This window comes from Diceros bicornis, chromosome 25 (assembly GCF_020826845.1).
Source record: "Diceros bicornis minor isolate mBicDic1 chromosome 25, mDicBic1.mat.cur, whole genome shotgun sequence".
Taxonomy (NCBI): Eukaryota; Metazoa; Chordata; class Mammalia; order Perissodactyla; family Rhinocerotidae; genus Diceros; species Diceros bicornis.
The window spans coordinates 6,592,501-6,614,891 of NC_080764.1; the positions used below are offsets into that span (position 1 = coordinate 6,592,501).

At 55.7% G+C, this 22,391-nt stretch overlaps 1 protein-coding gene across 1 annotated transcript in view; it reads right to left on the reverse strand.

Moving 5' to 3' along the window:
* Positions 1 to 712: 712 nt before the first annotated feature.
* The window catches only part of MPPED1 (metallophosphoesterase domain containing 1), a 77,656-nt gene continuing 55,977 nt past the window's right edge, over positions 713 to 22,391 (reverse strand). Inside the window, exons 5-7 of the mRNA XM_058568190.1 lie at positions 7,738 to 7,853; positions 3,826 to 3,939; positions 713 to 1,676 (exon numbers count right to left, since the gene is read on the reverse strand). Coding sequence (XP_058424173.1) covers positions 1,558 to 1,676; positions 3,826 to 3,939; positions 7,738 to 7,853 — 349 coding nt within the window. The 3' untranslated portion in view covers positions 713 to 1,557. The remainder of the gene's footprint in view (positions 1,677 to 3,825; positions 3,940 to 7,737; positions 7,854 to 22,391) is intronic.

The window sequence follows — 22,391 nt, forward strand, 5'->3', positions numbered from 1 at the left end:
GAGGTTCAAATCCTGCCTCTGCCCTTTTTGTGCTCTGCAGCCTCAGGCAAGTTACCTCACCTCTCTGATCTTAATCTCCTCACCTCTAAAATGGGGCCAACAGTCCCCATCTTGCAAGACTGCCTGAGGATAAAAGGAGACAGTGTCTGCAGAGGGATCCTTAAATGCTGGTTCCCAGGGCTGGGACTAGGGTGAGGCAAGTGAGGGCCCTCCTCTCACGCATACCATTTAAGGGGCTGCCAAAAAAATCAGCAATCAAGATAAATGATACTATTTTAACGTAATGTTTTTAATAATCAAAATTGATGCAGGAAAAAATCCATGATGAACAAAAGATCAAAATTTTAAATAAAGACAGAATCTGACCCTGCACGTGCCGATTGTGCCTCGCCCTCACCAGGCCCTGCTGGTTCCCTCTCCCTCAGAGACTCAGCCCAAGCCCCCCAGTCCTAATTTAAAGGAGAAACGTCCCCTGGGTGGAGCGGCTGGAGCCCAGGACCCACTCTGTCACTGTGCCACCCTCCCGTTAAGGGGCCGGCTGGTACTGGGGCAGGAGGACCAGGAACCACTCAGCCTTCCGCAGCTGTGGACGCGCCAGACAGAATCCCAATGGAGCGAGGAAATCGCACCGAGGAGCGGAACTCATTCGAGGACAGTAATAAGAAACACGGGGTCCATTTCATTAAATTAAGAGGGGTGTGCGTGTGTGCGCGTGTGTGCACGCCCACATGGGCGCAGACATGTGGCAGGGCTGCCTCGGCCTGCGACCCTCCGGGCTGTTGAGTTCTGCAGAGCAGCGCAGCCCCCATGGGACCAGGGGTCATCCACAACTTGGGAACCCTTCACCTAGTCCTGGGCACTCAACCCCCCAAATCCAGGCTCTGAGCCATCTGGGATGCTCAGGCCACCTCACTGTTCAAGTCAGCGAAAACACTCACAGGAAGAAAACGGGGGAGCAACGGCCTGTCGGCCCGGCCAGGTGCAGTCCGAATTCCTGAGATGTCCCTGACCGCTCCCTCTGAGGCCCCCGCCGCGAGGCAGGCCCTCTCCTCTCCAGCCCAGGAGGAGGGCAAGGGCTGTCTGCATCCAGCCTACAAAAACCTCCCACCCCCGCCCCCCAACCCTGGGCTTGCAGCCACACAGACCGTTGGTTAGAGGGAGATTTTGTGCAAGAACTCCCAAAATCAGTCCAAGAGCAGGGCCTTCCCAAACCCACGAGGGTGTCCAACTGGAAGGATGAAGATTCAGTCTCTTCCCGAGCAGGACGGGGCCACGCGCTTGTCAGGTCCTCTAATGAGGCACACACGGAATGTACACGCAGAAAACAGTAATGAGCACAGAGCCCCTGACAGGGACCTGCAGGGTCCCAGCTCCAGGTGACAGAAGGCTGAAGAGTCAGAGGTGATCTTCTTCATTCCAAGGCCTCAACCCATCTGCTGGGCTGGTGCCCACAGCCGGATGGGTTGTCTGCATGGAAGGAAGGGTGGCTGGGGGTCCGTGCTCTTGGCCAGGCATATGGAGCTGCTGTGGGCGGGAAGGGCTGGGGCACAGGGGCAGTCAGGAGTTCCGGGGTGTGGGGAGGTCGATGACTATGGGGGGATTCACGGGCTGGTAGTTCACGGTGCACACGGACGCGTTCACATAGGTGGTCGTCCCATCCGCCATGACACCATACCCTGGAAAGTAAGCACACACCCATCAGGGCTGAGGGGTAAGGCCAGGACCCCAAGCAGTGAGGCTGGTCTGGTGAGTGTGGTAGTCAGAGGGCCCTCAGCCACAATGGGCCAAATGTGTCTAGGGCGACCTACTGACACTCTTCGTCTACAAATAGAGATGATGATGATAGATGCTCCTCCCAAGCCTGCTGTGAGGATCAAATGAGATAATAATCCACATACAGTGTTCAGCCCAGTGCCTGGAAAGCATACAGTGAGACATCATCATTGACAGCATCATTATCACCATCACCATCAGCATCAGCATCACCATCATCCCCGTTACCATCACTACCACCATGACCATCACCATTGCCATCACCATCTTCATCACCATTATCGTCACCACCACCACCATCACTATCTTCATCATCACCACCACCACCATCACACACCGCTGTCATCACCACCACTCTCACTATTATCCTATCATCACTATCACCATCATTATCATCATCACCATCACCATCATCTCCACCATCACCATCATCACTATCATCACCATCATCAGTATCATCATTGTCATTGTCATCATCGCCATCATCATCACCATCACCATCTTCATCACCACCACCACCACCATCACTATCACTATCATCATCATCATCACTACCACCATCATTATCATCATCACCACTGTCATCATCACCATCATCACTGTCATCATCATCACCATCATCACTATCATCGTCATTGTCATCATCACCAGCAGCACCATCATTATTATCATCATATTACTTTCTTCTCTTAACCTCTGCCCCCATCATACCCTCTTCCCACCATGTCTCCTTATTAGAGTCCTCCTCATCCTTCAGCTCAGATCACCTCCAAACTAGAAGAGATACTTCCTCTCCCCTGTGCAGGTTACCCACTCTTTGGAGCCCTATTTTGCCTGTACAGTCAAGCAGGGGTGTGGTTGGGATCTGATGGCACTACCTGCCCCTAGTAGGGCCACAGAAAATGACAGCCATTATTATTATCCCACAGCACACGAGTTGTCCATCGCTCCACGACCTCTCGGATTCTGCCTCTCATTGCTCATCTGCTGCCTGGAAGTCTATGAGCCCTTTGGGGCCGGGAGGGGTCTGATCACTCCTGCCCCGGACATACCCTGCAGAGGGAGAGGTCTGAGGCTTATTTGCTTCTGAGCTGGAAAATGATCTGATGCGGACCAGGCACATGTGAGGCCCAGGGCCTGGCCCAACCCAGATGGGGTTCAGAAGGACAGAGACAATGCTGGGGGAAAACACATCGGTGCCCATGCCCCATGGGAGCCAGTGCGCTTCCTGGTAGGAAGGATGGGATAGGGAGGCCTTGGGCAGGTAGGATAAAGGCTCAAAAGGAGCAAAAGGAGGGGTCAGCCAAACTGGTGAAATCAGGCTCCAGTGAGGAAGCCTGAGGTCAAATAAAGAAAGCCCTGTGTGCAGTGACAGGCCAGGGGTGGGGTGTGGGCAGTCAGGACTGGAGCTGACATCACCCGTCACCATCACGGCTGCCCTGCCCACTGTCCCGGGAGGTGAAGTGGACACCCCTCACCACTCGAACGATGTGGCCCCACCCCCAGGACAAGCCAAAGTGCTGTGTCTGTACGTGTGGGGGTGGGGTGGGGTGAGGTGCCACTAGAGCCTCTCAGGCAGGCAGAGGCTCTCCACATTTATTAAGCACCTACTGTATGCCAGGCCGTAGGGATGTAAATGATAAGACTAGACCATCAGCCTTAAGGAACTTACAGTGTGCCTACCAAATCTAAGGCATCCTCCATGTCACACCCAAATGTCCCCTCCAAAAAGCCCCATGTCCATCTCCCGAAGACCTCCCAGGCTGGAGGCAGGGCAGAGTTGCAGGGCTGTGAGGAAGTAGGACTCACCCTTAAGTCTTAGCAGATTTTGCATCATCTTCCTATTACTAAACATTTCAGCAAGAGCTAATTGACAGCCAGTGTGTGGATAAGGCATTTACAAAGTGTACGTTAGAAATGGGCTCTTTCCCTCCGGCCGAGAGATCCGGGAGGAGGTGACTGGGTTAAAGGAAGGTGAGACAGCCCCTCTGAGGGGCCACTGAGGAGCCTCCCGCGGATGAGGGCCCCCTCCCCCACCCCACCCCTGCTGACCTTCATGGATGTGACCGAAGACGTGCAGCCGCGGCTGGACACGCCTCTGCACCGTGTTGAGCAGCTCCACGCAGCCCACCCGCTGCATCTTCTTCGGGACCCAGTCTAGGAAGCCTGTGCGGGAGAGACAATAAGAGTGCGATGACGGGGTCCAGGTGGGCCCGGCCCCCAGCCCCTCTGACCCCAGGTGGCAGCTTGTGCAGTCTTGGAGACACGGGGTCCTAGACTCACAGGCCTGGGCATAGCTCCCTACCGCCCCATGCCAGCAAGCTCTCCCCAACCCTGCCCGGCCTCAGCCTCCAGGGAGGGAGAGTTGGCTCTGCCCGCCACTACCTGGGACCCTGCAGCCTCTCCCCATCCTCTGCAGGGCCACACAGGGAGCCACGCTTGTAAGAGCCCAGCGTGGGCCAGGCACATGGGGTGGGGGGTGCTGGACAACTGTGAGCCCCCCCAGATCATTCATGCTCAAAGTCGTCTCAACGGGAGCATCTACCCATTGCAGAGATAAGCAAACCGAAGCCTGAGAGGGACCAGTGAGGCCCAAGGGCACCCCAGTGGCCGGCGAGAGAGCAGAGCCTGGGAACAAGATTTGTGTCAGAAACTCTCTAAACAAATATCATAAAATCATGAAAATGAACTTCATTCAATGCAGCATCGCTCATGTGGCCCACATCCGAGTCTGCTCACACGGCCAGCCTCCCGGAGCCGCCCACATGGCGGCTGCTTATTACCATCACATGGCTACACAGACAGAGAATAACTGATTACTTCAAGCAAGCAATTAGGGTTCATGTCAGCCCCTCTCTGTTTGGGTGGGCAAAACAGGTTTCCACAACTGCTGGGGAGGGGAAGGAGATCCTTCGACTCAAAGAATCAGGCAGGCTGAAACAGATGTGGACTTGGAAATGAGAGAGAGAGAAAGGAGGAGGTGGAGGTGGAGGACAAGGAGGTGGAGGAGGTGGAGGAGGAGGTGAAGGTGGAGGAGGTGGAGGAGGAGGTGGAGGATGAGGAGGTGGAGGTGGAGGAGGTGGAGGAGGAGGTGAAGGTGTAGGTGGAGGAGGAGGTGGAGGTGGAGGAGGAGGTGGAGGAGGAGGAGGAGGAGGTGGAGGAGGAGGAGGAGGTGGAGGAGGAAGAGGTGGAGGTGGAGGAGGTGGAGGAGGAGGTAGAGGAGGTGGAGGAGGAGGAGGTAGAGGACGAGGAGGTGGAGGAAGTGGAGGTGGAGGAGGTGGAGGTGGAGGGGGTGGAGGAGGAGGTGGAGGAGGAGGAGGTGGAGGAGGAGGAGGTGGAGGAGGTGGAGGAGGAGGTGGAGGAGGTGGAGGACGAGGAGGTGGAGGAGGTGGAGGACGAGGAGGTGGAGGAGGTGGAGGGGCTGGAGGTGGAGGAGGTAGAGGGGGTGGAGGAGGTGGAGGGGGTGGAGGAGGAGGTGGAGGAGGTGGAGGTGGATAAGGAGGTGGAGGTGGAGGAGGTGGAGGAGGAGGTGGAGGAGGAGGAGGTGCCGGAGGAGGAGGAGGTGGAGGTGGAGGAGGAGGAGGTGCAGGAGGAGGAGGAGGTGGAGGTGGAGGAGGAGGAGGTGGAGGAGGTGGAGGAGGAGGAGGTGGAAGTGGAGGAGGAGGAGGTGGAGGAGGAGGAGGAGGAGGAGGTGGAGGAGGAGGAGGAGGTGGAGGTGGAGGAGGAGGAGGTGGAAGTGGAGGAGGAGGAGGTGGAGGTGGAGGAGGAGGAGGAGGTGGAGGAGGTGGAGGAGGTGGTGGAGGAGGTGGAGGTGGAGGAGGTAGAGGTGGAGGAGGTGGAGGAGGAGGTGGAGGAGGTGGAGGTGGAGGTGGAGGAGGAGGTGGAGGTGGAGGAGCTGGTGGAGGTGGAGGAGCTGGTGGAGGTGGAGGAGGAGGTGGAGGAGGAGGAGGAGGTGGTGGTGGAGGAGGTAGAGGAGGAGGAGGTGGAGGAGGTGGAGGTGGAGGAGGAGGAGGTGGAGGTGGAGGAGGTGAGGAGGTGGAGGAGGTGGAGGAGGAGGAGGAGGTGGAGGTGAGGCAGAGAGGAGGAAGAGAGGCAGGAAGTGGGCACAGAGAAGGCTTGGGACAGACGCCTGGGTTTAAGTCCTGGCTCTGCTACCTACTGGCTATGTGACCTTGGATAAGTCACTTAACTTCTCTGTGCCTCATCTAACAATTGGGCCTGGCTGGGCTGAACACACCGGCATCCCTGAAACAGGAGATGTATGTTGTATGTGACATGGGCATGGTGTGGCATCCAGAGGACAGGAACCCCAAAGATGCTGTTTGGAGGAACGGATGGAGGGGTGGGAGGAGGGAAGGAAGCGGGGAGGGAAGGAGGGACGCAGGGAGGAAGGAAACAAAACCCTGCCCCAGAGCCTCCCTCTAATGACCGAGGACTTGAATGTGGAAGGGAACTCATCCCAGGGGGCAGGAGGCTTCAGGTGAGATAACAGACCTGGTTACAATCCTGCTGTGTGTCACCTCTAAACCATGTCAGGGCCCTGGGACTCGGGGCACCCTCTGTCAGCGATGAGGGCAGGAAAGCCTTCCTACCCTGTGACGGGGGAGAGAGGTGCCGAGGGCACGCACAGTAGGGGCTCAGGGCAGCGTCTCCCGGAACAGGTGTGTGAGCTGATGACCCTTGAGCCGTGCTGGACCTCACCCGACAGCCCCTCCCACCCTCCCTCCCCTGCCTCCCCCAGACCCGATTCTGAGGTCACCTCTTCTGTAAGCCTCCCCACGCCTCCTCTCACAGCCTCTCTCTCTGCCTCCACTCTCTGCTTCCCTCCTCCCTGAACATGTTGCCCTGGGCTTGGCAGTTCTGTGCTCTCAACCTGGCAGCCAGGGAGCCCTCGAGGCAAGTACTGTGTCGGGTTAGCCCCTGCTCCTGCATCACCTGGCCCATCCGGGCCCCAAGCACTGAGGGACTGACGGCAGGGTCAACAGAGCCATGGTGGGAGGAAGAGGCTGGTCTGAGCCAGATTGCTGGGGTCTGAACTTCAATCTAAGGACTGAGGGAGCCACGAAGGGTTATAGAGGGATGGCATGGCATAACTGATGATTCAAAGGACTCCCTCCTACTGATGTGAGGGCAATGGACTGGAAGGTGCAAGATTCAGAGCTGGGGAACCAGTGAGGAGGCCACAATAGTCATCAGAGAGACAGAAGATGGTGGCCTGGACTGAGGTGGGGACAGCACTGTGGAGAGGAGACACAGTTTGAAGATAGAATCAAAGGACATGCTGATAGATGGGAAGTGGGGTGTGAGGAAAGGGGGAGGGGAGGACTGAGCAAGCCCCTGGATGGGCCAGCCAGTGGGGGCACAGGGGGTGGTTAGCAGGCTAACAGGGGAGACCAGGCGAGTGGTGACATCAGCCTGGACCAGGGTGGTGGCAGTGGGGACAGGAGGAGAGCTGCTGGGGGTGGAATCCACAGGCCCTGGGGACTGTTGGGAGGGGTGGGGGTAAGGCCCCCCAGGTGTTGATGGGGTGAGGGGTGCATGGGATGGAGCCTGGTGACAGTGACCTTGGTGGTATTCAGCACCCAGGACTCAGGTCTGGAGAGTCAAGGGCCAGGCCAGCCTTTGCCCTCCCTGAGCTCCAGTGCGCCGTGTACGTAAAACAGGCAGCTCATTTTAACCTCCCTGCGGGGCTCTGAGGAGTCCACAAGGTAAGAAGTCAAGCCCCCAGCACACAGTGGGTGCGCAGGAAATAGGGGGGACAATGGGGCGACTCATCTCGATGCTCCAGCAAGTTGGACTCAGAACAGAGCCCATCTCGGGCTCCTCTCGACAGGCCAGGCTGACCTCAGTGCACAGGGCCAGCGGCCCCCCGCCCCCCAAAACCCACACCCACTGCATCCTCCCACAGCACAAGCAGGCACGCTGGGGGCCAGGCCAGCGGAGGCAGGGACAGCCAACTCTTACCCAGTGGTGGCCCGTGGGTTATCAGGATGTCCACGCCTTCGGGAATGAGGTTCCACTTCTCCAGCAGCGCTTGGCCTCGTGGGAGGTTAAAGCCCCAGCCATAAAACCAGGGCTGCCTGTGGGAGAAGAGCAGGCGCTTCAGAGAGGGCTTGCCGAGAGCGTGGGGCAACCACAGGAAGAGGCAGCCGGCCAAACAGTCTTCAGGACCAGCTTGACACCTAGAAACTCAAATCAAGGGGAAGGTGTGGATTCGTCAGGACTCAGCCAGAATACTGACCAGTTAGTGGGCTGTGGGGTTCACCGGCATTCTCTTCCCCTTTTCCTCTTGCTTAACCATAGTTTCTGATTTTCTATGATGAACAAGTGTTATTTATGTAATTTTAAAAAGTGAAAGTTAAAAAAAATCAGCTTCTGCCAAAGACCTTTCTTGTTCCAAGTCCTTCTAAGGAAACCACAGAGAAGAACATTCTCGCCTGCCTCCACCCTGGAAAATGCTCCTCTGTCCTCCCTCGCACAGTTGGGGCAGGTGGAGCCCCAACCAAGAGAGAGTGGGTTCCAGGTGGAGGATGCTCATTCCTGCTTCCACCTGAAGCTCCCAGCCAGGGGCTCCGTAGGGCTCAATCCATCCCCTGCTCTAAGGGCAGGACCAGATGGACCCAGGACAATTAACAGAATCCCAACCTGTTGCCCAACATGGACCTAGACCCATCAATGCAAGTCATTTCCCCTCGACTAGCTCAATGGTGAACACGTAACCTAGATCCTTCCAGCTGGATGATATCACAGACACATTTCTTTCAATGATGTGAGAAGAGGATGCTGTCATCCCTGTGTATAAATAGTGAGCTTCTTGCCTTGGGAGCTGTCAGCAGCTATTAGGCTATCCCAAAGGGAGAAGGCTGGAGCACACTGGGCCAGTGTGGCTGGGCCCAGGGGAGCCAGCTGGATCAAATCGCACCAGACACCCACCATAGCTCTGCACTTCTCACTTCTATGGGCCAAGAGAAAGCTATTTGAATTGGATTTTCATTTGCAACAAAAGCATCCTGACTTAAGAATCATCCCTTAGGCCTGGGATTATAAGATCCCACAAGAACACAGTCTTTTAGTGTTTACAAAGTCACCATCATCACCCTCACCATCATCATCATCATCACTGTCATCACTATCACCATCGTCACCATTACCATCATTACCAGCATCAGCATCACTATCATCATCATTACCATCCCCATCATCATCATCCCCATCATCACCATCACCACCATCAGCATCACCATCATCACCACCACCATCATCACTACCATTACCATCATCAGTATCATCACTGTTGTGGGTCAAATTGTGTCCCCCTAAATATATGTTGAAGTATTAACCACCAGTATCTGTGAATGTGACCTTATTTAGAAATAGGATTTTTGCAGATGTAATCAAGTTAAGATGAGGTCACACCAGATTACGGTGGGCCCCAATCCAATGACTGGTGTCCTTATAAGAGTGCCATGTAAAAACACAGAGACACAGACAGAGAGAAAAAGGTCACGTGACAAGGGACGTAGAGACTGGAGTGAGGTGCCTACAAGCCATGGAATGCCAAGGATCGCCAGCAACCATCAGACGCTGGGAGAGAGGCATGGAACAGATTCTCCCTCAGATCCCTCAGAAAGAACCACCCTTGGTGACACCTTGATTTTAGACTTCCAGCCTCCAGAACTGTGAGAGGATAAATTCCTGTTGTTTTAAGCCACACGGTTTGCGGTAATTAGTTACGCAGCCCTGGGAAATGGATACAATCACCATCATCATCACCACCATCACCTCCCACTCACCACCAGGGACCTTCACCTACAGCAAGGCTGGGCAGACAGGTCTCTTTCTTTCCGTGTGATGGATGAAGAGACTGAGGACCAGGAAGTGGAACATAAAAACTGTCACCAGCATTTCTGGCTCATCTCCTTTTTCCCAGGCGCCTTCTAAGTACATTATAGGGATGGGTTTATCTAACTGTTACAAGAACCCTGTGAATTAAGGACTAGGATTATTCCCATTTTATAGATGAGGAAGCAGAAGCTTAGAGAGGTGAGCTGGCTCAGAGATTTGGGCCCAGGTGCACTGACTTCCAGGCGGGGCACCTCACTACCACTTGCCTGCAGGCACATACTAGACAAATCAGTGGTGGGGCTGGGCTTTCACCTTCAAAGCCTCTCACGTGCCATTAAAATCTCTCTTATGGCCCATGCACCCTTCCATGGGGAGGCTGACATCCCTGCATGTTGACCCAATGGCTCTACCCTGTTGGTAGCCATCCAATGCACCTCTTTGGAACCCTGGGCGTTCCACGGAACACCATTTGAAAAACCCGATTTAGTCCCACTATAGCAGGTTCTGGATAAGACTGAGGTTCAGCAAGGGGGAGGGAGGTACCCAGGGTCACACAGTGAATCAGTGGAGAAGTCATTTTCGAACTCAGATCTGATACTCTCTCCCCAGCCTTCGAGCCTACAGTGCTGTCTCCTGGAACATGGGCTGTGGAGGAGGAGGGGTGACCACAATGGTCACTCAAGGTCAAGGTCCTTTTGCTATTTCAGACATGTGCAGGATCCCCCCCATTGCCAGCCTTGCTCACCCGTGACTCCTGCCCAGAATACTCCTTCCGTTCTCTCCTCCTGCCCACTCGGCCCTCACGCCACGTTTATCCTTCAAAGCTCCATCTGCTCCAATCTTCCTTCTCACCTTCAACGCCCAGCACCAGCCCAGGGGAGGGGCAGATAAACGTTTGTTTAATGAACGGTGGTGAGTGAGAGAGGCTGAATGAATGAATGAATTCGTTAACAGGATGTCAAACAGGACTTCTCCTCTTGCCTTGGGATTGCAGCCAAAACTTCAAAGCTGAAAATGATCCCCCACATTCGAAAGAGAGCTTCCAGGTGCTGCCCAGAAAATCTTAATAACAGCAGGCAGAATGTGCCAGGCCACCGTCTCCTTAAGCCCCTACCAGCCTAAGTCTTGGCCTTGAGGAAGACTGGGCTCCTGCCTTGTACTTGTGGGGGATGTTCAATGCATTGCAGCTGCCATCTTCATCTCCATCTCCATCACCATCAACACCATCACCATCACCACCACCATCATCACCATCACCACTATCATTATCACCACCATCACTACCATCACCATCATCACCACCACCATCATCATCATCACCCCATCACCATCACCACCACCATCACCATCATCCCCATCACCACCACCATCACCATCATCACCACCACCATCACCAGCATCATCCCCACATCATCACCATCACTATCACCGTCACTAGCATGAAACCCACCCATGGAGCCAGGATGAAAAACCTTTGGCCTAGGGCAGGGTTTTTCAAACTGCATTTTCATGGCTTCAACAGCATTTAAAAAAAAAGAAAAGAAAAAGAAAAAAAAAGAACAGAAAACATCAGAGTACATCATAGCAGGGGAGGGATATATATTTATAAAATATATATATTTACATTTAAACAGATACCCACACACGGGTGTACTGAGTCACAACGTGAACTGCTTTTCCTGCCACAGTTCCTGGTCAGAAACAGTCAAGAGCCCTGCTCTAGATGCCAGCCGAGGCCGCTCGCACCCTGACGTGCTGAGCTCATGGCTCTGCAGTTTCCAAAGCCCTCGGACCCTGGGCATACTCAAAGCCCGGCTTTGGCTGAGCCGGGGTGGTGGGGGTTTGCTGCAGGGAAGGCTGTAGCAGCCCTGCAGCTGCTCACACAGCCAAGCCCAGCGGTCCTCCCAGGAGCCCACAGCCCCGTCAGCCTACGGGGAAAGGAGCAACACGTCTCTGGCACTGCCTTCCAAACACAGGATCCATTTTTCAAAAATCTAATCAAATATTTACAAGACGGGATGAGGCCCCATCAGCATGGAGAGAAGGCGTCTGTTAGTTTCTGTGAGCCACAGCAAGGGACGGCTTTTTGAAAGAGACACTTATATCAGAGACCCCACGACCCCCAGGAGCTAACCCACACAAGCCTCCACCTGCCCCGCCTTCCCCTCGCCCAGCACTAACAAGCCTTCCTCTGCTGGTGGTTTCCCTGGAGACACCCCTACCTGGTTCTTGGAAATACATCACCTCGAATCCTGGGAAGCTGGAGGCCACTCCGCCCCTGGGGATGCCCAGAGACATCGCTGGAGTCGGCTGGACACTGAAGGTGGCATCAGACACCCTGGTTCCGCCCCTGGGCTGGTCACTTCACCCCTCCCAGCCTGTTTTCTCCCACATAAAATGGGATAATGATGCCTATGCCCCCAGACTTTACCCCATGAGGTCAGAGGGGTCCCTCTTGCTCGATGTTGTATCCCACTGCCTGACACAGAGCTCCGGGAGGGAAAGGAGGAGGGAGAGCCTTTGAGAGGATTAAATTGTACCACCAGCGTGAAAACGCCTGTAAATACCCAGGAGCTCCATCAGTGGGAGAAGGTGATGTTCTAGCTTTTATTGAAACTTGGCGGGGAGCAGGAAGAGGCAAGTCATGTAAGGAAACATCCAGAGGAGACCTTTCCCAGGACAGCCCGCCAGCCAGCGAGCGCCCTCTTCAGGCTGGGGGCCTTTCTCAAGGGCGGCCAGCCCCAGGCGGCCAGCGGGCAGGCAGGGCCCAGAGCAGTGGGAGAGATGGACTCTTCAGAGTGACCTCACTCCCCAGAGGCCTGTGACCTGCCCACAGGGCCTGGAAAACCCTCCGCCACTCCCCCTGGATGATGTCCATTCAGGTTTCTGCCATGCGAAGAGGGGATAGACAGATGGCAGCAGGCCTTCCTCAAGGTGAAGGCCGCCCTAGATGCTCCTACCATTCCGAGTTCAGTCACTTAACCCTCTCCTCATCCAGCAAGGCTGCCCGGGGTCCCCAGCAGAGGATAAGGCAGGCAGGGGCTTGCAGGGCCTGTCACCCAAGCAGCCCGGATCCAGCCCACCTCCACTGCCCTCACTGCCCCACCCACCTGGGGGGCAGCTGTGGTCTGAGACCCACAAACGTCCAAGATGCGATACTAGGGTGGCTGCGAGAGGCACGGTCCCCGTCTCCAACGTGACCTGGCGCCTGACCCCACCTCACCACCCCGAGGGCCAGGAGCCCCGCCATCTGCCCACCGTTCAGGACACATCACAGACCCCGAGGAGGTCAGATGAATCAGAATTCCAAGTGAGCCATGGGAAGCGGCTTTATGTCCTGAATTTCTGTCTTTCTGTTCTAAAGTAACCATTGGAATAATTTTCTTACAGAATGATAGTTGCCATGACAACCAGAGCAAATTTTCCTTTTCTGAAACAGATGTCTCATTTAGTTGAAAATTAGAATGTGAACAAACCCATGGGAAAAATTAATTCAAACTTTAACAGAGCGCTGAATACAATGTAATCTCTCAGAGGTTAACCCCTTAACAGCTTTTTTGTGCGCTTATGGTAACCTTCGAATCCCATCTAATTAAGCCCGCTTAGCCAATATAAATGACCTCCTCGTGGCCAATCATTAAACGATTTCCCCCTGAAGCGTGAATCCGGGTCCCTCCCGGCAGGCGGGAGGGGGAGATCCTTGTCTGCAGCAAATGGCTGAAGCAGAGCCTGCCCGGCTCTGGTTTCCCGTCTCCCCAGGTAAGGCGCACAGCCCTTGGGCAGGGGGTGTACCCAAGGGTGCTTCAATTAGCCTGGGGTACAGCCACCCCATTTCCTGGGGACGCTGGAGTGTGGGGCAGAGGAGGCCTGGAGTGCCCCTGGGTGGGGTGGGCCCCATGGTGCACCAAGGCCAGAGCAGGATGCCCAGAGAATGGAGGGCAGGGGGCTGGTTGGGCACCCTCTATAGGACACTGAGGGGACACCTGCACAGGCACAGCTCCAAAGGCTCTCCACGAGCCCCCAGTCCTCACACCTAACCCAGGAGGCAGCTGCCATTCCTGCCCCATTTTACAGATGCAGAAACTGAAGTGCAGAGACTTGCCAAGGGTCACCTGGTGACCAAGGGACAGTCAGGGCTCAAACCCAGACAGCAGATTCGAGAGTCCGTGCTCTCTGCTTCCATCCCAGAATTATGAAAATAGCACCAGGAATCCTGCCTCATCTTCCTCAGCAAACCCCACTTCACCAGCCACTTTCACATCTTAGCTCAGTTCATTTTAGAGAAGAGGAAATGGTGGCACAGAGAAGTCAAGCGGTATGTCTGAGGGCACACAGGAGGCAAGAGGGACCTGGACCAGAGCTTCCCAGCTCCCGTGCCCGTGCCCAGTGGGCAGCTGACACTAAGAGGACCCTCCTGGGGTAGACAGGCCACAGGCTCCCCTCTTCAATGGCAACTGCCTGCCTCTGAGCAGTTCCCGAATGTCCCCTGCCAGGTCTCAGCCCAGCCTCTGGCCCTGCCAGGCCCCCTCTGAGCCTGGCTATACAGGGAAGACGCAGCCTGCGACTCTGGCTCCTGGTGTCCCGCCTCTCGTCTGGTCCCCGATGTGACTCCTCTACTCCAAAGCCTTCCATGGCTCCCCGTCGCCTCCAGGACGAGCCCAGACCTCATGGCCTGACTCCGCCCCAGGCCCCCTTTTAGACCGTCCTGCTGGGATTTCCTGTTGAATTCACCACCGGCCACAACAATCCACCTTCTGTTTCCCCACAGCCCAGCCTTTCCCCATCTCCGAGTTTTCGCTCGTGGTGTTCCAGCTGTCTGAAATGCCCTTCCTGGGCTCTCTTCAGAATCCGTGACCAATTATTTGTTAAGGCCTGGCTCAAAGGCCACCTCTTCCAGGAAACTTCCCCAGATCACCTCCATCCCCCAAGCATAGGTGACCCTTCCTGCTCTGTGTGCCCTCATGCTGGCTCCTTCAGGGCAGGCGCAGGTCAAATCGTCCCTGAATCCCTCCTGCCCAACAGTCGGTTGAGCCTAGGCAGGCCTCAGGGAGGGTTTGCTCAAGGTGTGCATGAGTGAATGAATGAATGAATGATAGAATCAACCAACAAGTGCTCTACCTGGCAGGCAGGCAGGCGGGAAGAACTAAGCATTAGCCCTCTCCTGATGGGAGCCCTCCCCAGGGCCCCTGGCAGGCACGAAGCCCAAAGACCCCCAGCAAGAACGAGAACAAGAACAATACAGGAGCTCCCCGTTCTCGCTCACCCTCCCATCACTTGCCCAGGTGGAATCATGTGCCCATTTCACAGACGAGGCCTCAGAGGTAAAGCCAGACCCAAGATGCTCCCACCCTCAGCTGCAACACAATGCCCCTCCCCTGGGGGCCCTCCCTGCCTCCCCAGGCAGCCCGTTCCCCAGGGCTGGGGTCTGGGGGACCCTGAGTGCTGTGCAGCCTCCCTCAGCCCCCGTGCAAGTCCGCTGCAGGAAGAAGGGAACAGCCTCTCACAGCGGACCTGTGTGGGCCTGGCATCCTCTCATTCCATGGGGAGAAAGCCGTGGTTCAGAGTGGGGCCGTGCCCTGTCCTCCCAGAAGCCTCCCTGAGCCCTCAGACCAGCCTGGCCAGGTCCATTCCCCACCCCCTCCAGGCCACACACTCGTCCTGACCCCTAACCCGTTTGTTCTGTCCACCCCCGCACCTCCCCTCCCACTTCCAGGGAGCTGGCCACGGCCTCCGCCCTCTCAGAGAGGACCGAGGCTGAGGGCGTCTCAGGTGAGAAGCACACCTGGTCCTGGCCCCCAGTGCCTCCGGGGACATCCTGGCCTCCCAGGGAGGCTGTGCTCCCATTCTGCAGCAGGGCAAACCAAGGCTCAGAGGTCAGCGACGTGCCTGGGTTCCCCAAGTGACTTCACGCTGACCCCTCAGCCCACAGGCAGTCCCCGCTCCCGATCCCGGGGATGTCCCACCGTACGAGCCTCCACAGCCCCCTGCTCAGCCCTCACGGAGAGACGTTTGCCTTGCCCCCTCTCTCTGCATCTCCCGGGCTGGGGGGCCGAGGGGGAGGCTGAGGGAGACGCCGCAGGAGCAGGGTACCAGGAGGAGCCGGCAGCACAGCCCGAGGACTGTCACTCACACACCTTGCCCAGCACACGCCACTTACAGCAAGTCGGCAGCAAGATAAGTGGCACAGAAGTGTGGGGTCCTTTGTCATTCCTAATTAATTTCCCCTCACCCTTCCGATGTGCGGAACCATTCATCTTTTGTTTCGCCGGGACTGCAGCGGGAAAAAGGCAGATGATTCGTTTCAAACATTAATCTCATGTAGACTAGCGTGCGTATGTGAGTTGAGGGGCCTTCTATAGAGAAAACAACGTGAAATCGAGGAAGATAAGGATAGGAAAGAAATCCTGTGTGTGTGTGAGAGAGAGAGAGCCTGTGTGAGCGAGTGTATGTGTGCAAGAGAGTGTGTATGAAAGAAGACTAAATGTGTGTGTGACAGAGTAGTGTGTGTGTGTATGTGTTTGGTGTGCATGTGAGTGTGTGCCTATGTGTGTGTAGTTGTGTGTGCATGTGTCTATTCATGTGTGGTGTACATGTGTAAGTCTGCATGTGTGTGTGTAGTGTGGGAGGTTGTGTGTGTGTGCATGTGTTGAGTGTGTGCCTGTGAGTCCGTGTGTGTGTCCGTGTCCGTGTGTAGTTGTGTGCACTTGTGAGCGTGCGTGTGTGCAGAGGCAGCCCAGCGTGGTGCCCGAGACTGTGAGGAATTTCTTCCCTACATCAGAATTCGCGGGTTGCCTGTCGCGTGTGGGGCTGACAACCGTAAGAATCCGGTGAAGGAAGAACAGACGTGAGCAGCAACGGGACAGGTGGTGGTGGACACTGCGGGGTCCCTGGGGGACCCTCCTAACCTGGTGTGCGCTGGCTGGCTCCCAAGCCCCTTGTGTCACCGTCACAGGACCGAGGTGGCACCGAGGCTCGGGCGGGGTTCACGGTCGGTCCTAGAGGCCAGCTTCACGGCTTCCCTTGAGAAGACACAGGCCGTTCCTGCCTTGATTTGGGCTCGAGACAGGGGAAGGGAGGGAAATACACCAAGGTCCCTGTGACGCCCCGACCACTGGCTCCGTGTGCCTCACTCCCCACACCCCTGCATGGCCCTGCGGGAGGGGAGAGAGTACGAGCCTGATTTTACAGACGCAGGACCCAGAGCTCAGGGAGAACATGACACCCACGGGGCCAGGAGTCTAGGACCCCGAGGGCCAGCCCTGTCTGGGTTCTGCAGCCCAACAGGGGCTGCCAGACGCTGGTGCCAGGGGCAGGCAGGGCAGCAGCAGCTGATGCGCTGGCCACACCCGGAGCTGCCGACCGAGTCCACCCACCGGGCTGGAAGCCGGCACTGCCCCACCGGGGGCTCAGGGCTTGGGCCGGTCGCTTGGCCTCCCCAGGCCTCCCCTGACTGCTCTGTAAAACGGGCATGAAGATGGCCCTTGCTCGCAGTGCTGCCAGGCAGAGGAAATGCGCCGGTTCTGCGGCAGCTCATGGAAGTCTGCTGAATGTGGTCTCGGAGGTCTCAGGTAGTGAAGGGAAGGGAAAGCCTTTGCCTCTCTTGCCTGAACAAGCAGAGGAGGGCCACAGCCTCAGCTGAAACCACCTAGAAACTCGAGACAAGATGTATCTTATGCTCTAGATGAGCAGGGACGCCCCGCCTCTGGACCAGGGAACGTGGGGCTTCACAGCCACGACGCAACAACAGCAGAGACTCAGGTGGTTAAAGGGAGGGAGCTGACCTGTGACCTGCCCCTCCGTAAAGCTGGGCCCCCAGCGGGCTCTGGGGAGAGAGTGGACCAGAGAAGGCTGCCCGCTGACCACAGGGAGGCAGGATCCCTCTGCCAGAGAGGAAGATGCCCTGAACCTCTGACCAGGGTGGGTCCTCAGGCAGGGGAGCCCTAAGCCAAGAAACGGATGTAAAAGGTCCCTGGCTGCCCCTACCTAGCCAGACAGACACAAGAGACAGACACAACCCTCTCTGAGGGGCACCCCCAACCCGGGCTACGCCCCCAAACTGGGCTACACCCCCAGACCGGGCTGCCCAGGGCTCCCCCAGATAGACCCTCACTGAACAGGAGCGTGTAATCCAAAATACAACACCCCAAATGCCTCAGAGAATTACTGGAGACACTAAAAAATGTTTTTCAAAAGATTAAAAAGATTTTCTTAAGAGAAAGAGCAAGGGATTCTGGGTCAGATGCTTAGAGCTGAGTCCCAGACCCGCCCATCCTCACGCAGAGCCAGGAGGAAGGATGGAGGGTCCGGGAGCGCAGCGGGTGGCGGTCCAGCTGGGCTCACGGGGCTTCCTGGAGCCAGGGTGGAACATGGCCATGGGGCAGGGTCCTCACGGCACAGCCATCCTCACCGCTGTCACCTCCAGCACCTGCTATGGCCGGGGACAGCTGGGGCAGCGGTGGCTGTCCCTGATCTCGGGCCAGGCCAGGATCCTGTCTCGCTGGGCACTCCCTGCCCAGGACCTCGACCACAGTCTGGAGAGAGGCATGCGAGAGGCCAGGGAAAAGCCAGCGGCTCCTTATTTCATCCGCTATTCCTTTTTCTCTAAAAGATATATTTTATCAAATTAAACGAGAAGCATTTTAGCCCCTTTCTGTACTCAGATCTGTGTGGGGCCTCCATCCTGCCATCCTGGCCCGGCTCAGCTCTCAATTACTGTGGGACATTAAGCAAGTCACTTCTGGGGTCTCAGTCTCCCCAGCTCTACAGTGGGGACAAGCGTCTAGGCCTCACTGATCATTAGGAAGATTCGAGCAGCTAAAGTGGGGAGCCTCGGGGACAGCGGTGAAAACACTATGACTACTGTCGCATCAACAAGCAGACCCTGAGCTCCTGCAGGGCACAGATTTAAAAGTCCCAGGCTTCTCAGTTCCTGCTCCCCACCCCCCCACACAACCCCCCGCCCAATGGCCTGCCGTGTGCACACAGGGAAGGGATGACAAGGACATCAAGGCTCATGCAGGAACCCTCCTCCAGCCACGTCCAGGGGCCGCCTAGCCCCTGTCCCCACGCACCCTCGGGCAGTGGTCGGGCAGCCACTGGCTGCTGCACGTAAGAACCCTGACCTCCCCATCCCCATCTGGACAGGCGGGGCAGTACGCTGTAGAGGTCTGGGGCGGGGGGGTGACAGGGACCACCGTGTGTTACAAGTCTACCGTGTACCAAGCAATTTATGCACATGACCTCCTTGAATCTGAAGAATGGCCCTACAACGGGACTCTCCCTACTGTCCTTTCACAGAAAGCCAAGATTCTGACCCAGAATCACATGGCTGGGACCTGCCCGCCAGGATGTGAGTTTGAGTCTGGGCTTGCACAGTCCTGGCGTCTGAAGAGAGCTGGTCCCTGAGGCCCCCAGCTCCCCGAGAGAGGTGCAGGGCACCCCTGCCGCGCCACAAGGCCCTGCCCTGCCCGGAGGCAGCCAGGCCTCCAAGGGAGCGGAGAATCAGGACAGGCGCCGAGACGCCCAGCAACGCCGGCAGCCACTTCTCAAAGTTGACTGTCTCAGCAGGTTTAGGTCCTCCTTTCAAAATACCAGAAGTAATCAGACCAGATGGACTAGCTGCATGCCAATTTCACTCCCTCCCTCACTCCTTTTTTTTTTTTTTTTTTAAATCAAGGCCGTTTTCAGTTAAATGAGAACAAAAAATGCATCCAAAACCCATAAATGAATACGGTATGTATACAGAATTTTTTTTTAACACTTAGGATTTTGGAACAGCTGAGTTCTTCCTCTTCTGCTGCGGCTGGTTCCCACCCCTTTCTCTAAGCTGCTCTCAATGACTAGGCTGCACCTGAGGGGACAGAAATGGCTACCCTGAGCCCTGGAAAGTCACAGTGCCCTGGGAGGGTGGCCACACAAGCACACGGCCCTCCTGAGACTGTCGTCCCTTTCTTGATGGATAGACCGGGGGATGAAGTGACAGAGCCTCTGCTGGAAGGGAGGGAACAGGATCCAGGGACAAGGGAAAGGGGGCCTGGCCTCCAGCCTGGAGTGAGGGGCAGCGGGGTAAGCCAGGAGGTGGCACGGTCCTGCCCTGCTTTAAAGAGACCAGCATGAGAAGGAGGAAGGAACCAGCGGGCAAAGAGGCTGGGGACAGGCCTGGGAGGAGGCCATAGGAAGACCAGGCCAGGCCTGAATTTTAACTGAGTCCCCACTGGCTGGCATATGGCCCATTCATCCATTCATTCGTTCAACAACTACTTATTATGATGGGCCAGACACCGTACTAGGGACTGGAGTGAGGGCCACAAAAAAGAGAAATTCAGGTCCCTGCTCCCAGGGAGCCTCAAATGTTCTAGTAGGAAAAAGAGCCATGAAAGAAACTGCCAGAGGAATTAAGACAGTATGGTCCTGGCACTAAGTGGACTGAAGGGAACAGGAGAGAGGCCAGACCCACACCCCATGTGTAAGGGGAAGGGGGCAGTGCAGAGCAGCCAGGAAGGACAGACTTTCTATACTTGGTGCTGGGCCAAGTGGGGTTCATATGGAAATACCCCAAACAGGACCCCTACCTCACACCATCAACACAGCCACTGCCAGTGGATCCAACACCTAAACATAACAGGCAAAAGAGCAAAGCTTCCGGAAGATAATATGGAAACCTCTTCATGACTCTGGGGAGGGAAGATTCCTTAAAAAGGACACAAAAGCACTTACCACAAGGAAAAACACAAATACATTTGACGTCACCAAAAGTAAAAACTCTGGTCAGCCGAAGGCACCACACAGAGAGGGAAAAGGCAGGTCACAGAGGAGGAATGCCATGTCAAAAATTACAACTGACAAAGGCTCGATTCAGAATACATACAGAATCTCCGTGAATCAAGAAGAAAAAGACAGACAACCCAATTATTTTTTTAAATGGGCAAAGCCTTGAGCACTTCTCAAAACAAGAAATCCAAGTGGCTAATACGAGATTTGCAGCCTTACCAGTCATCAAGGGAAAGCAGATGTAAACCACATGGGGACGCCAGCACAGCCCACTGGAACGGATCCAGTTCCAAAGTCCCACAATACCAAGTGTTGGCAAGGGAGTCAGGCAAGATACTACTGGTAGGGGGAAAATGGGCATACCCACTTTGAAAAACAGTTTAGCAGTTCTAAGAATTGTATAGTCTAGGGGCTGGCCTGGTGGCATAGCGGTCAAGGTCGCACTCTCTGCTTCAGCAGCCCAGGGTTCGCAGGTGCAGATCCTGGGCGCGGACCTACGCACCACTTATCAAGCCACGCTGTGGCAGCGTCCCATATAAAGTAGAGGAAGATGGGCACGATGTTAGCTCACGGCCAATCTTCCTCAGCAAAAAGAGGAAGATTGGCAATGGATGTTAGCTAAGGGCTAATCTTCCTCACCAAAAAAAAAAAATTGTATAGTCTGGAACCTGCCCACTCCATCCCTAGTGCGTGTGTGTGAGTGAGTGTGTGCACACATTCAGGAGTATACACTATGTGCACTAAAAGACACGTACAGGAATGTTCGTAGCACTATTATTTATAACAGCCCCAAAGCAAGGGTGGTGAGATTTGGGTAGAATGGATAAATAAATGGTGGCATATTCATACAGTGAAATCCTACACAGCAATGAGAAAAGAACCAATTACAACTGCATGTGACCACGTGGACGAATCTTAAGATACAACACTGAGTGTGGAAGCAGACATGACACAACACACACTGTCTGAGTCCATTTTTATGAAGTTCAAAAGCAGGCAGGACCAAACTCGCTCTGGATTAGGGTGGCCAGATGGAATACAGCATGCCCCGTGAAAGGTGAGCTTCAGCTAAACCACAAATCATTGTTTTAGTATAAGTATGTCCCCAAGAGTGCATGAGACATACTCATATTAAAAATTCTCTCTCTGCGTCACCCACTCCTGCAGGATGGGGCTGGTAATGGTGTCCAGTCACAGTGGGGCGGCTGCAAGGACCGAATGAGAACACGCAAGCAAGCACGGGGCCCGGCCTGGGCAGAGGCGTGGTAAGCACAGGGTGTCCATAGTTACGGGCCCCCCACCACCCTCGTCCTGAGCTCCTGGATGGCAAGAGCCAGGTCTGATCCATTTCTGGGTCTCTAGAGCCCTACAGGGGGCCGGGCACATGATGGACCATTCAAACCAGTCAGAACCATTCAAATCTGGCCCACCAGTCTCGCAAGCAGAGCATCTCTTGGTGGTAGCACTTAGAAGAAAAGCTGAGGGCGGTATCCATGAGTTTGCTTTCTGCTTCTCCATCCTAGCTCGCTTTGGTGGGTCCTCAGTATCAAGGCCCGCCTGGCCACACTGCTGCCTGCCCCACGTCTAGCACCAAAAGGACTTCCCCCAAGAGCGTGCTCGTGCACCCCTCTGCTTACAGGGGCTCACCAGCCGCAGGCAGAGGCACCGTGCCCTCTCAGGGGAGGGGCTGGGAGGACACCAGGCCCAACCGCAGTGGATCTCTGCTTGCACGCCCCTTGTGATGGGCAGCTCACCTCTCAGCAGGGCCACATTGCCTTTCCTCTGGGCTCCCACCTGTGGGAAAGTCTTCCCACACTGAAGAGAACCTGCCTCTTGTCACTGCCTCTGTGTCCCTGCTCTGCCTCCTAGGGCTACACAGAACAGGTCTGTCCATGGCCCGGGTCAGTCCTGCCCACCTGCTCAGATGCCACTGATATGAGGGCACTCAGGGCTGGTGGTTTAGTGGACCCCTGATGCCCGCCTGTGGGCATAATTATGCTTCT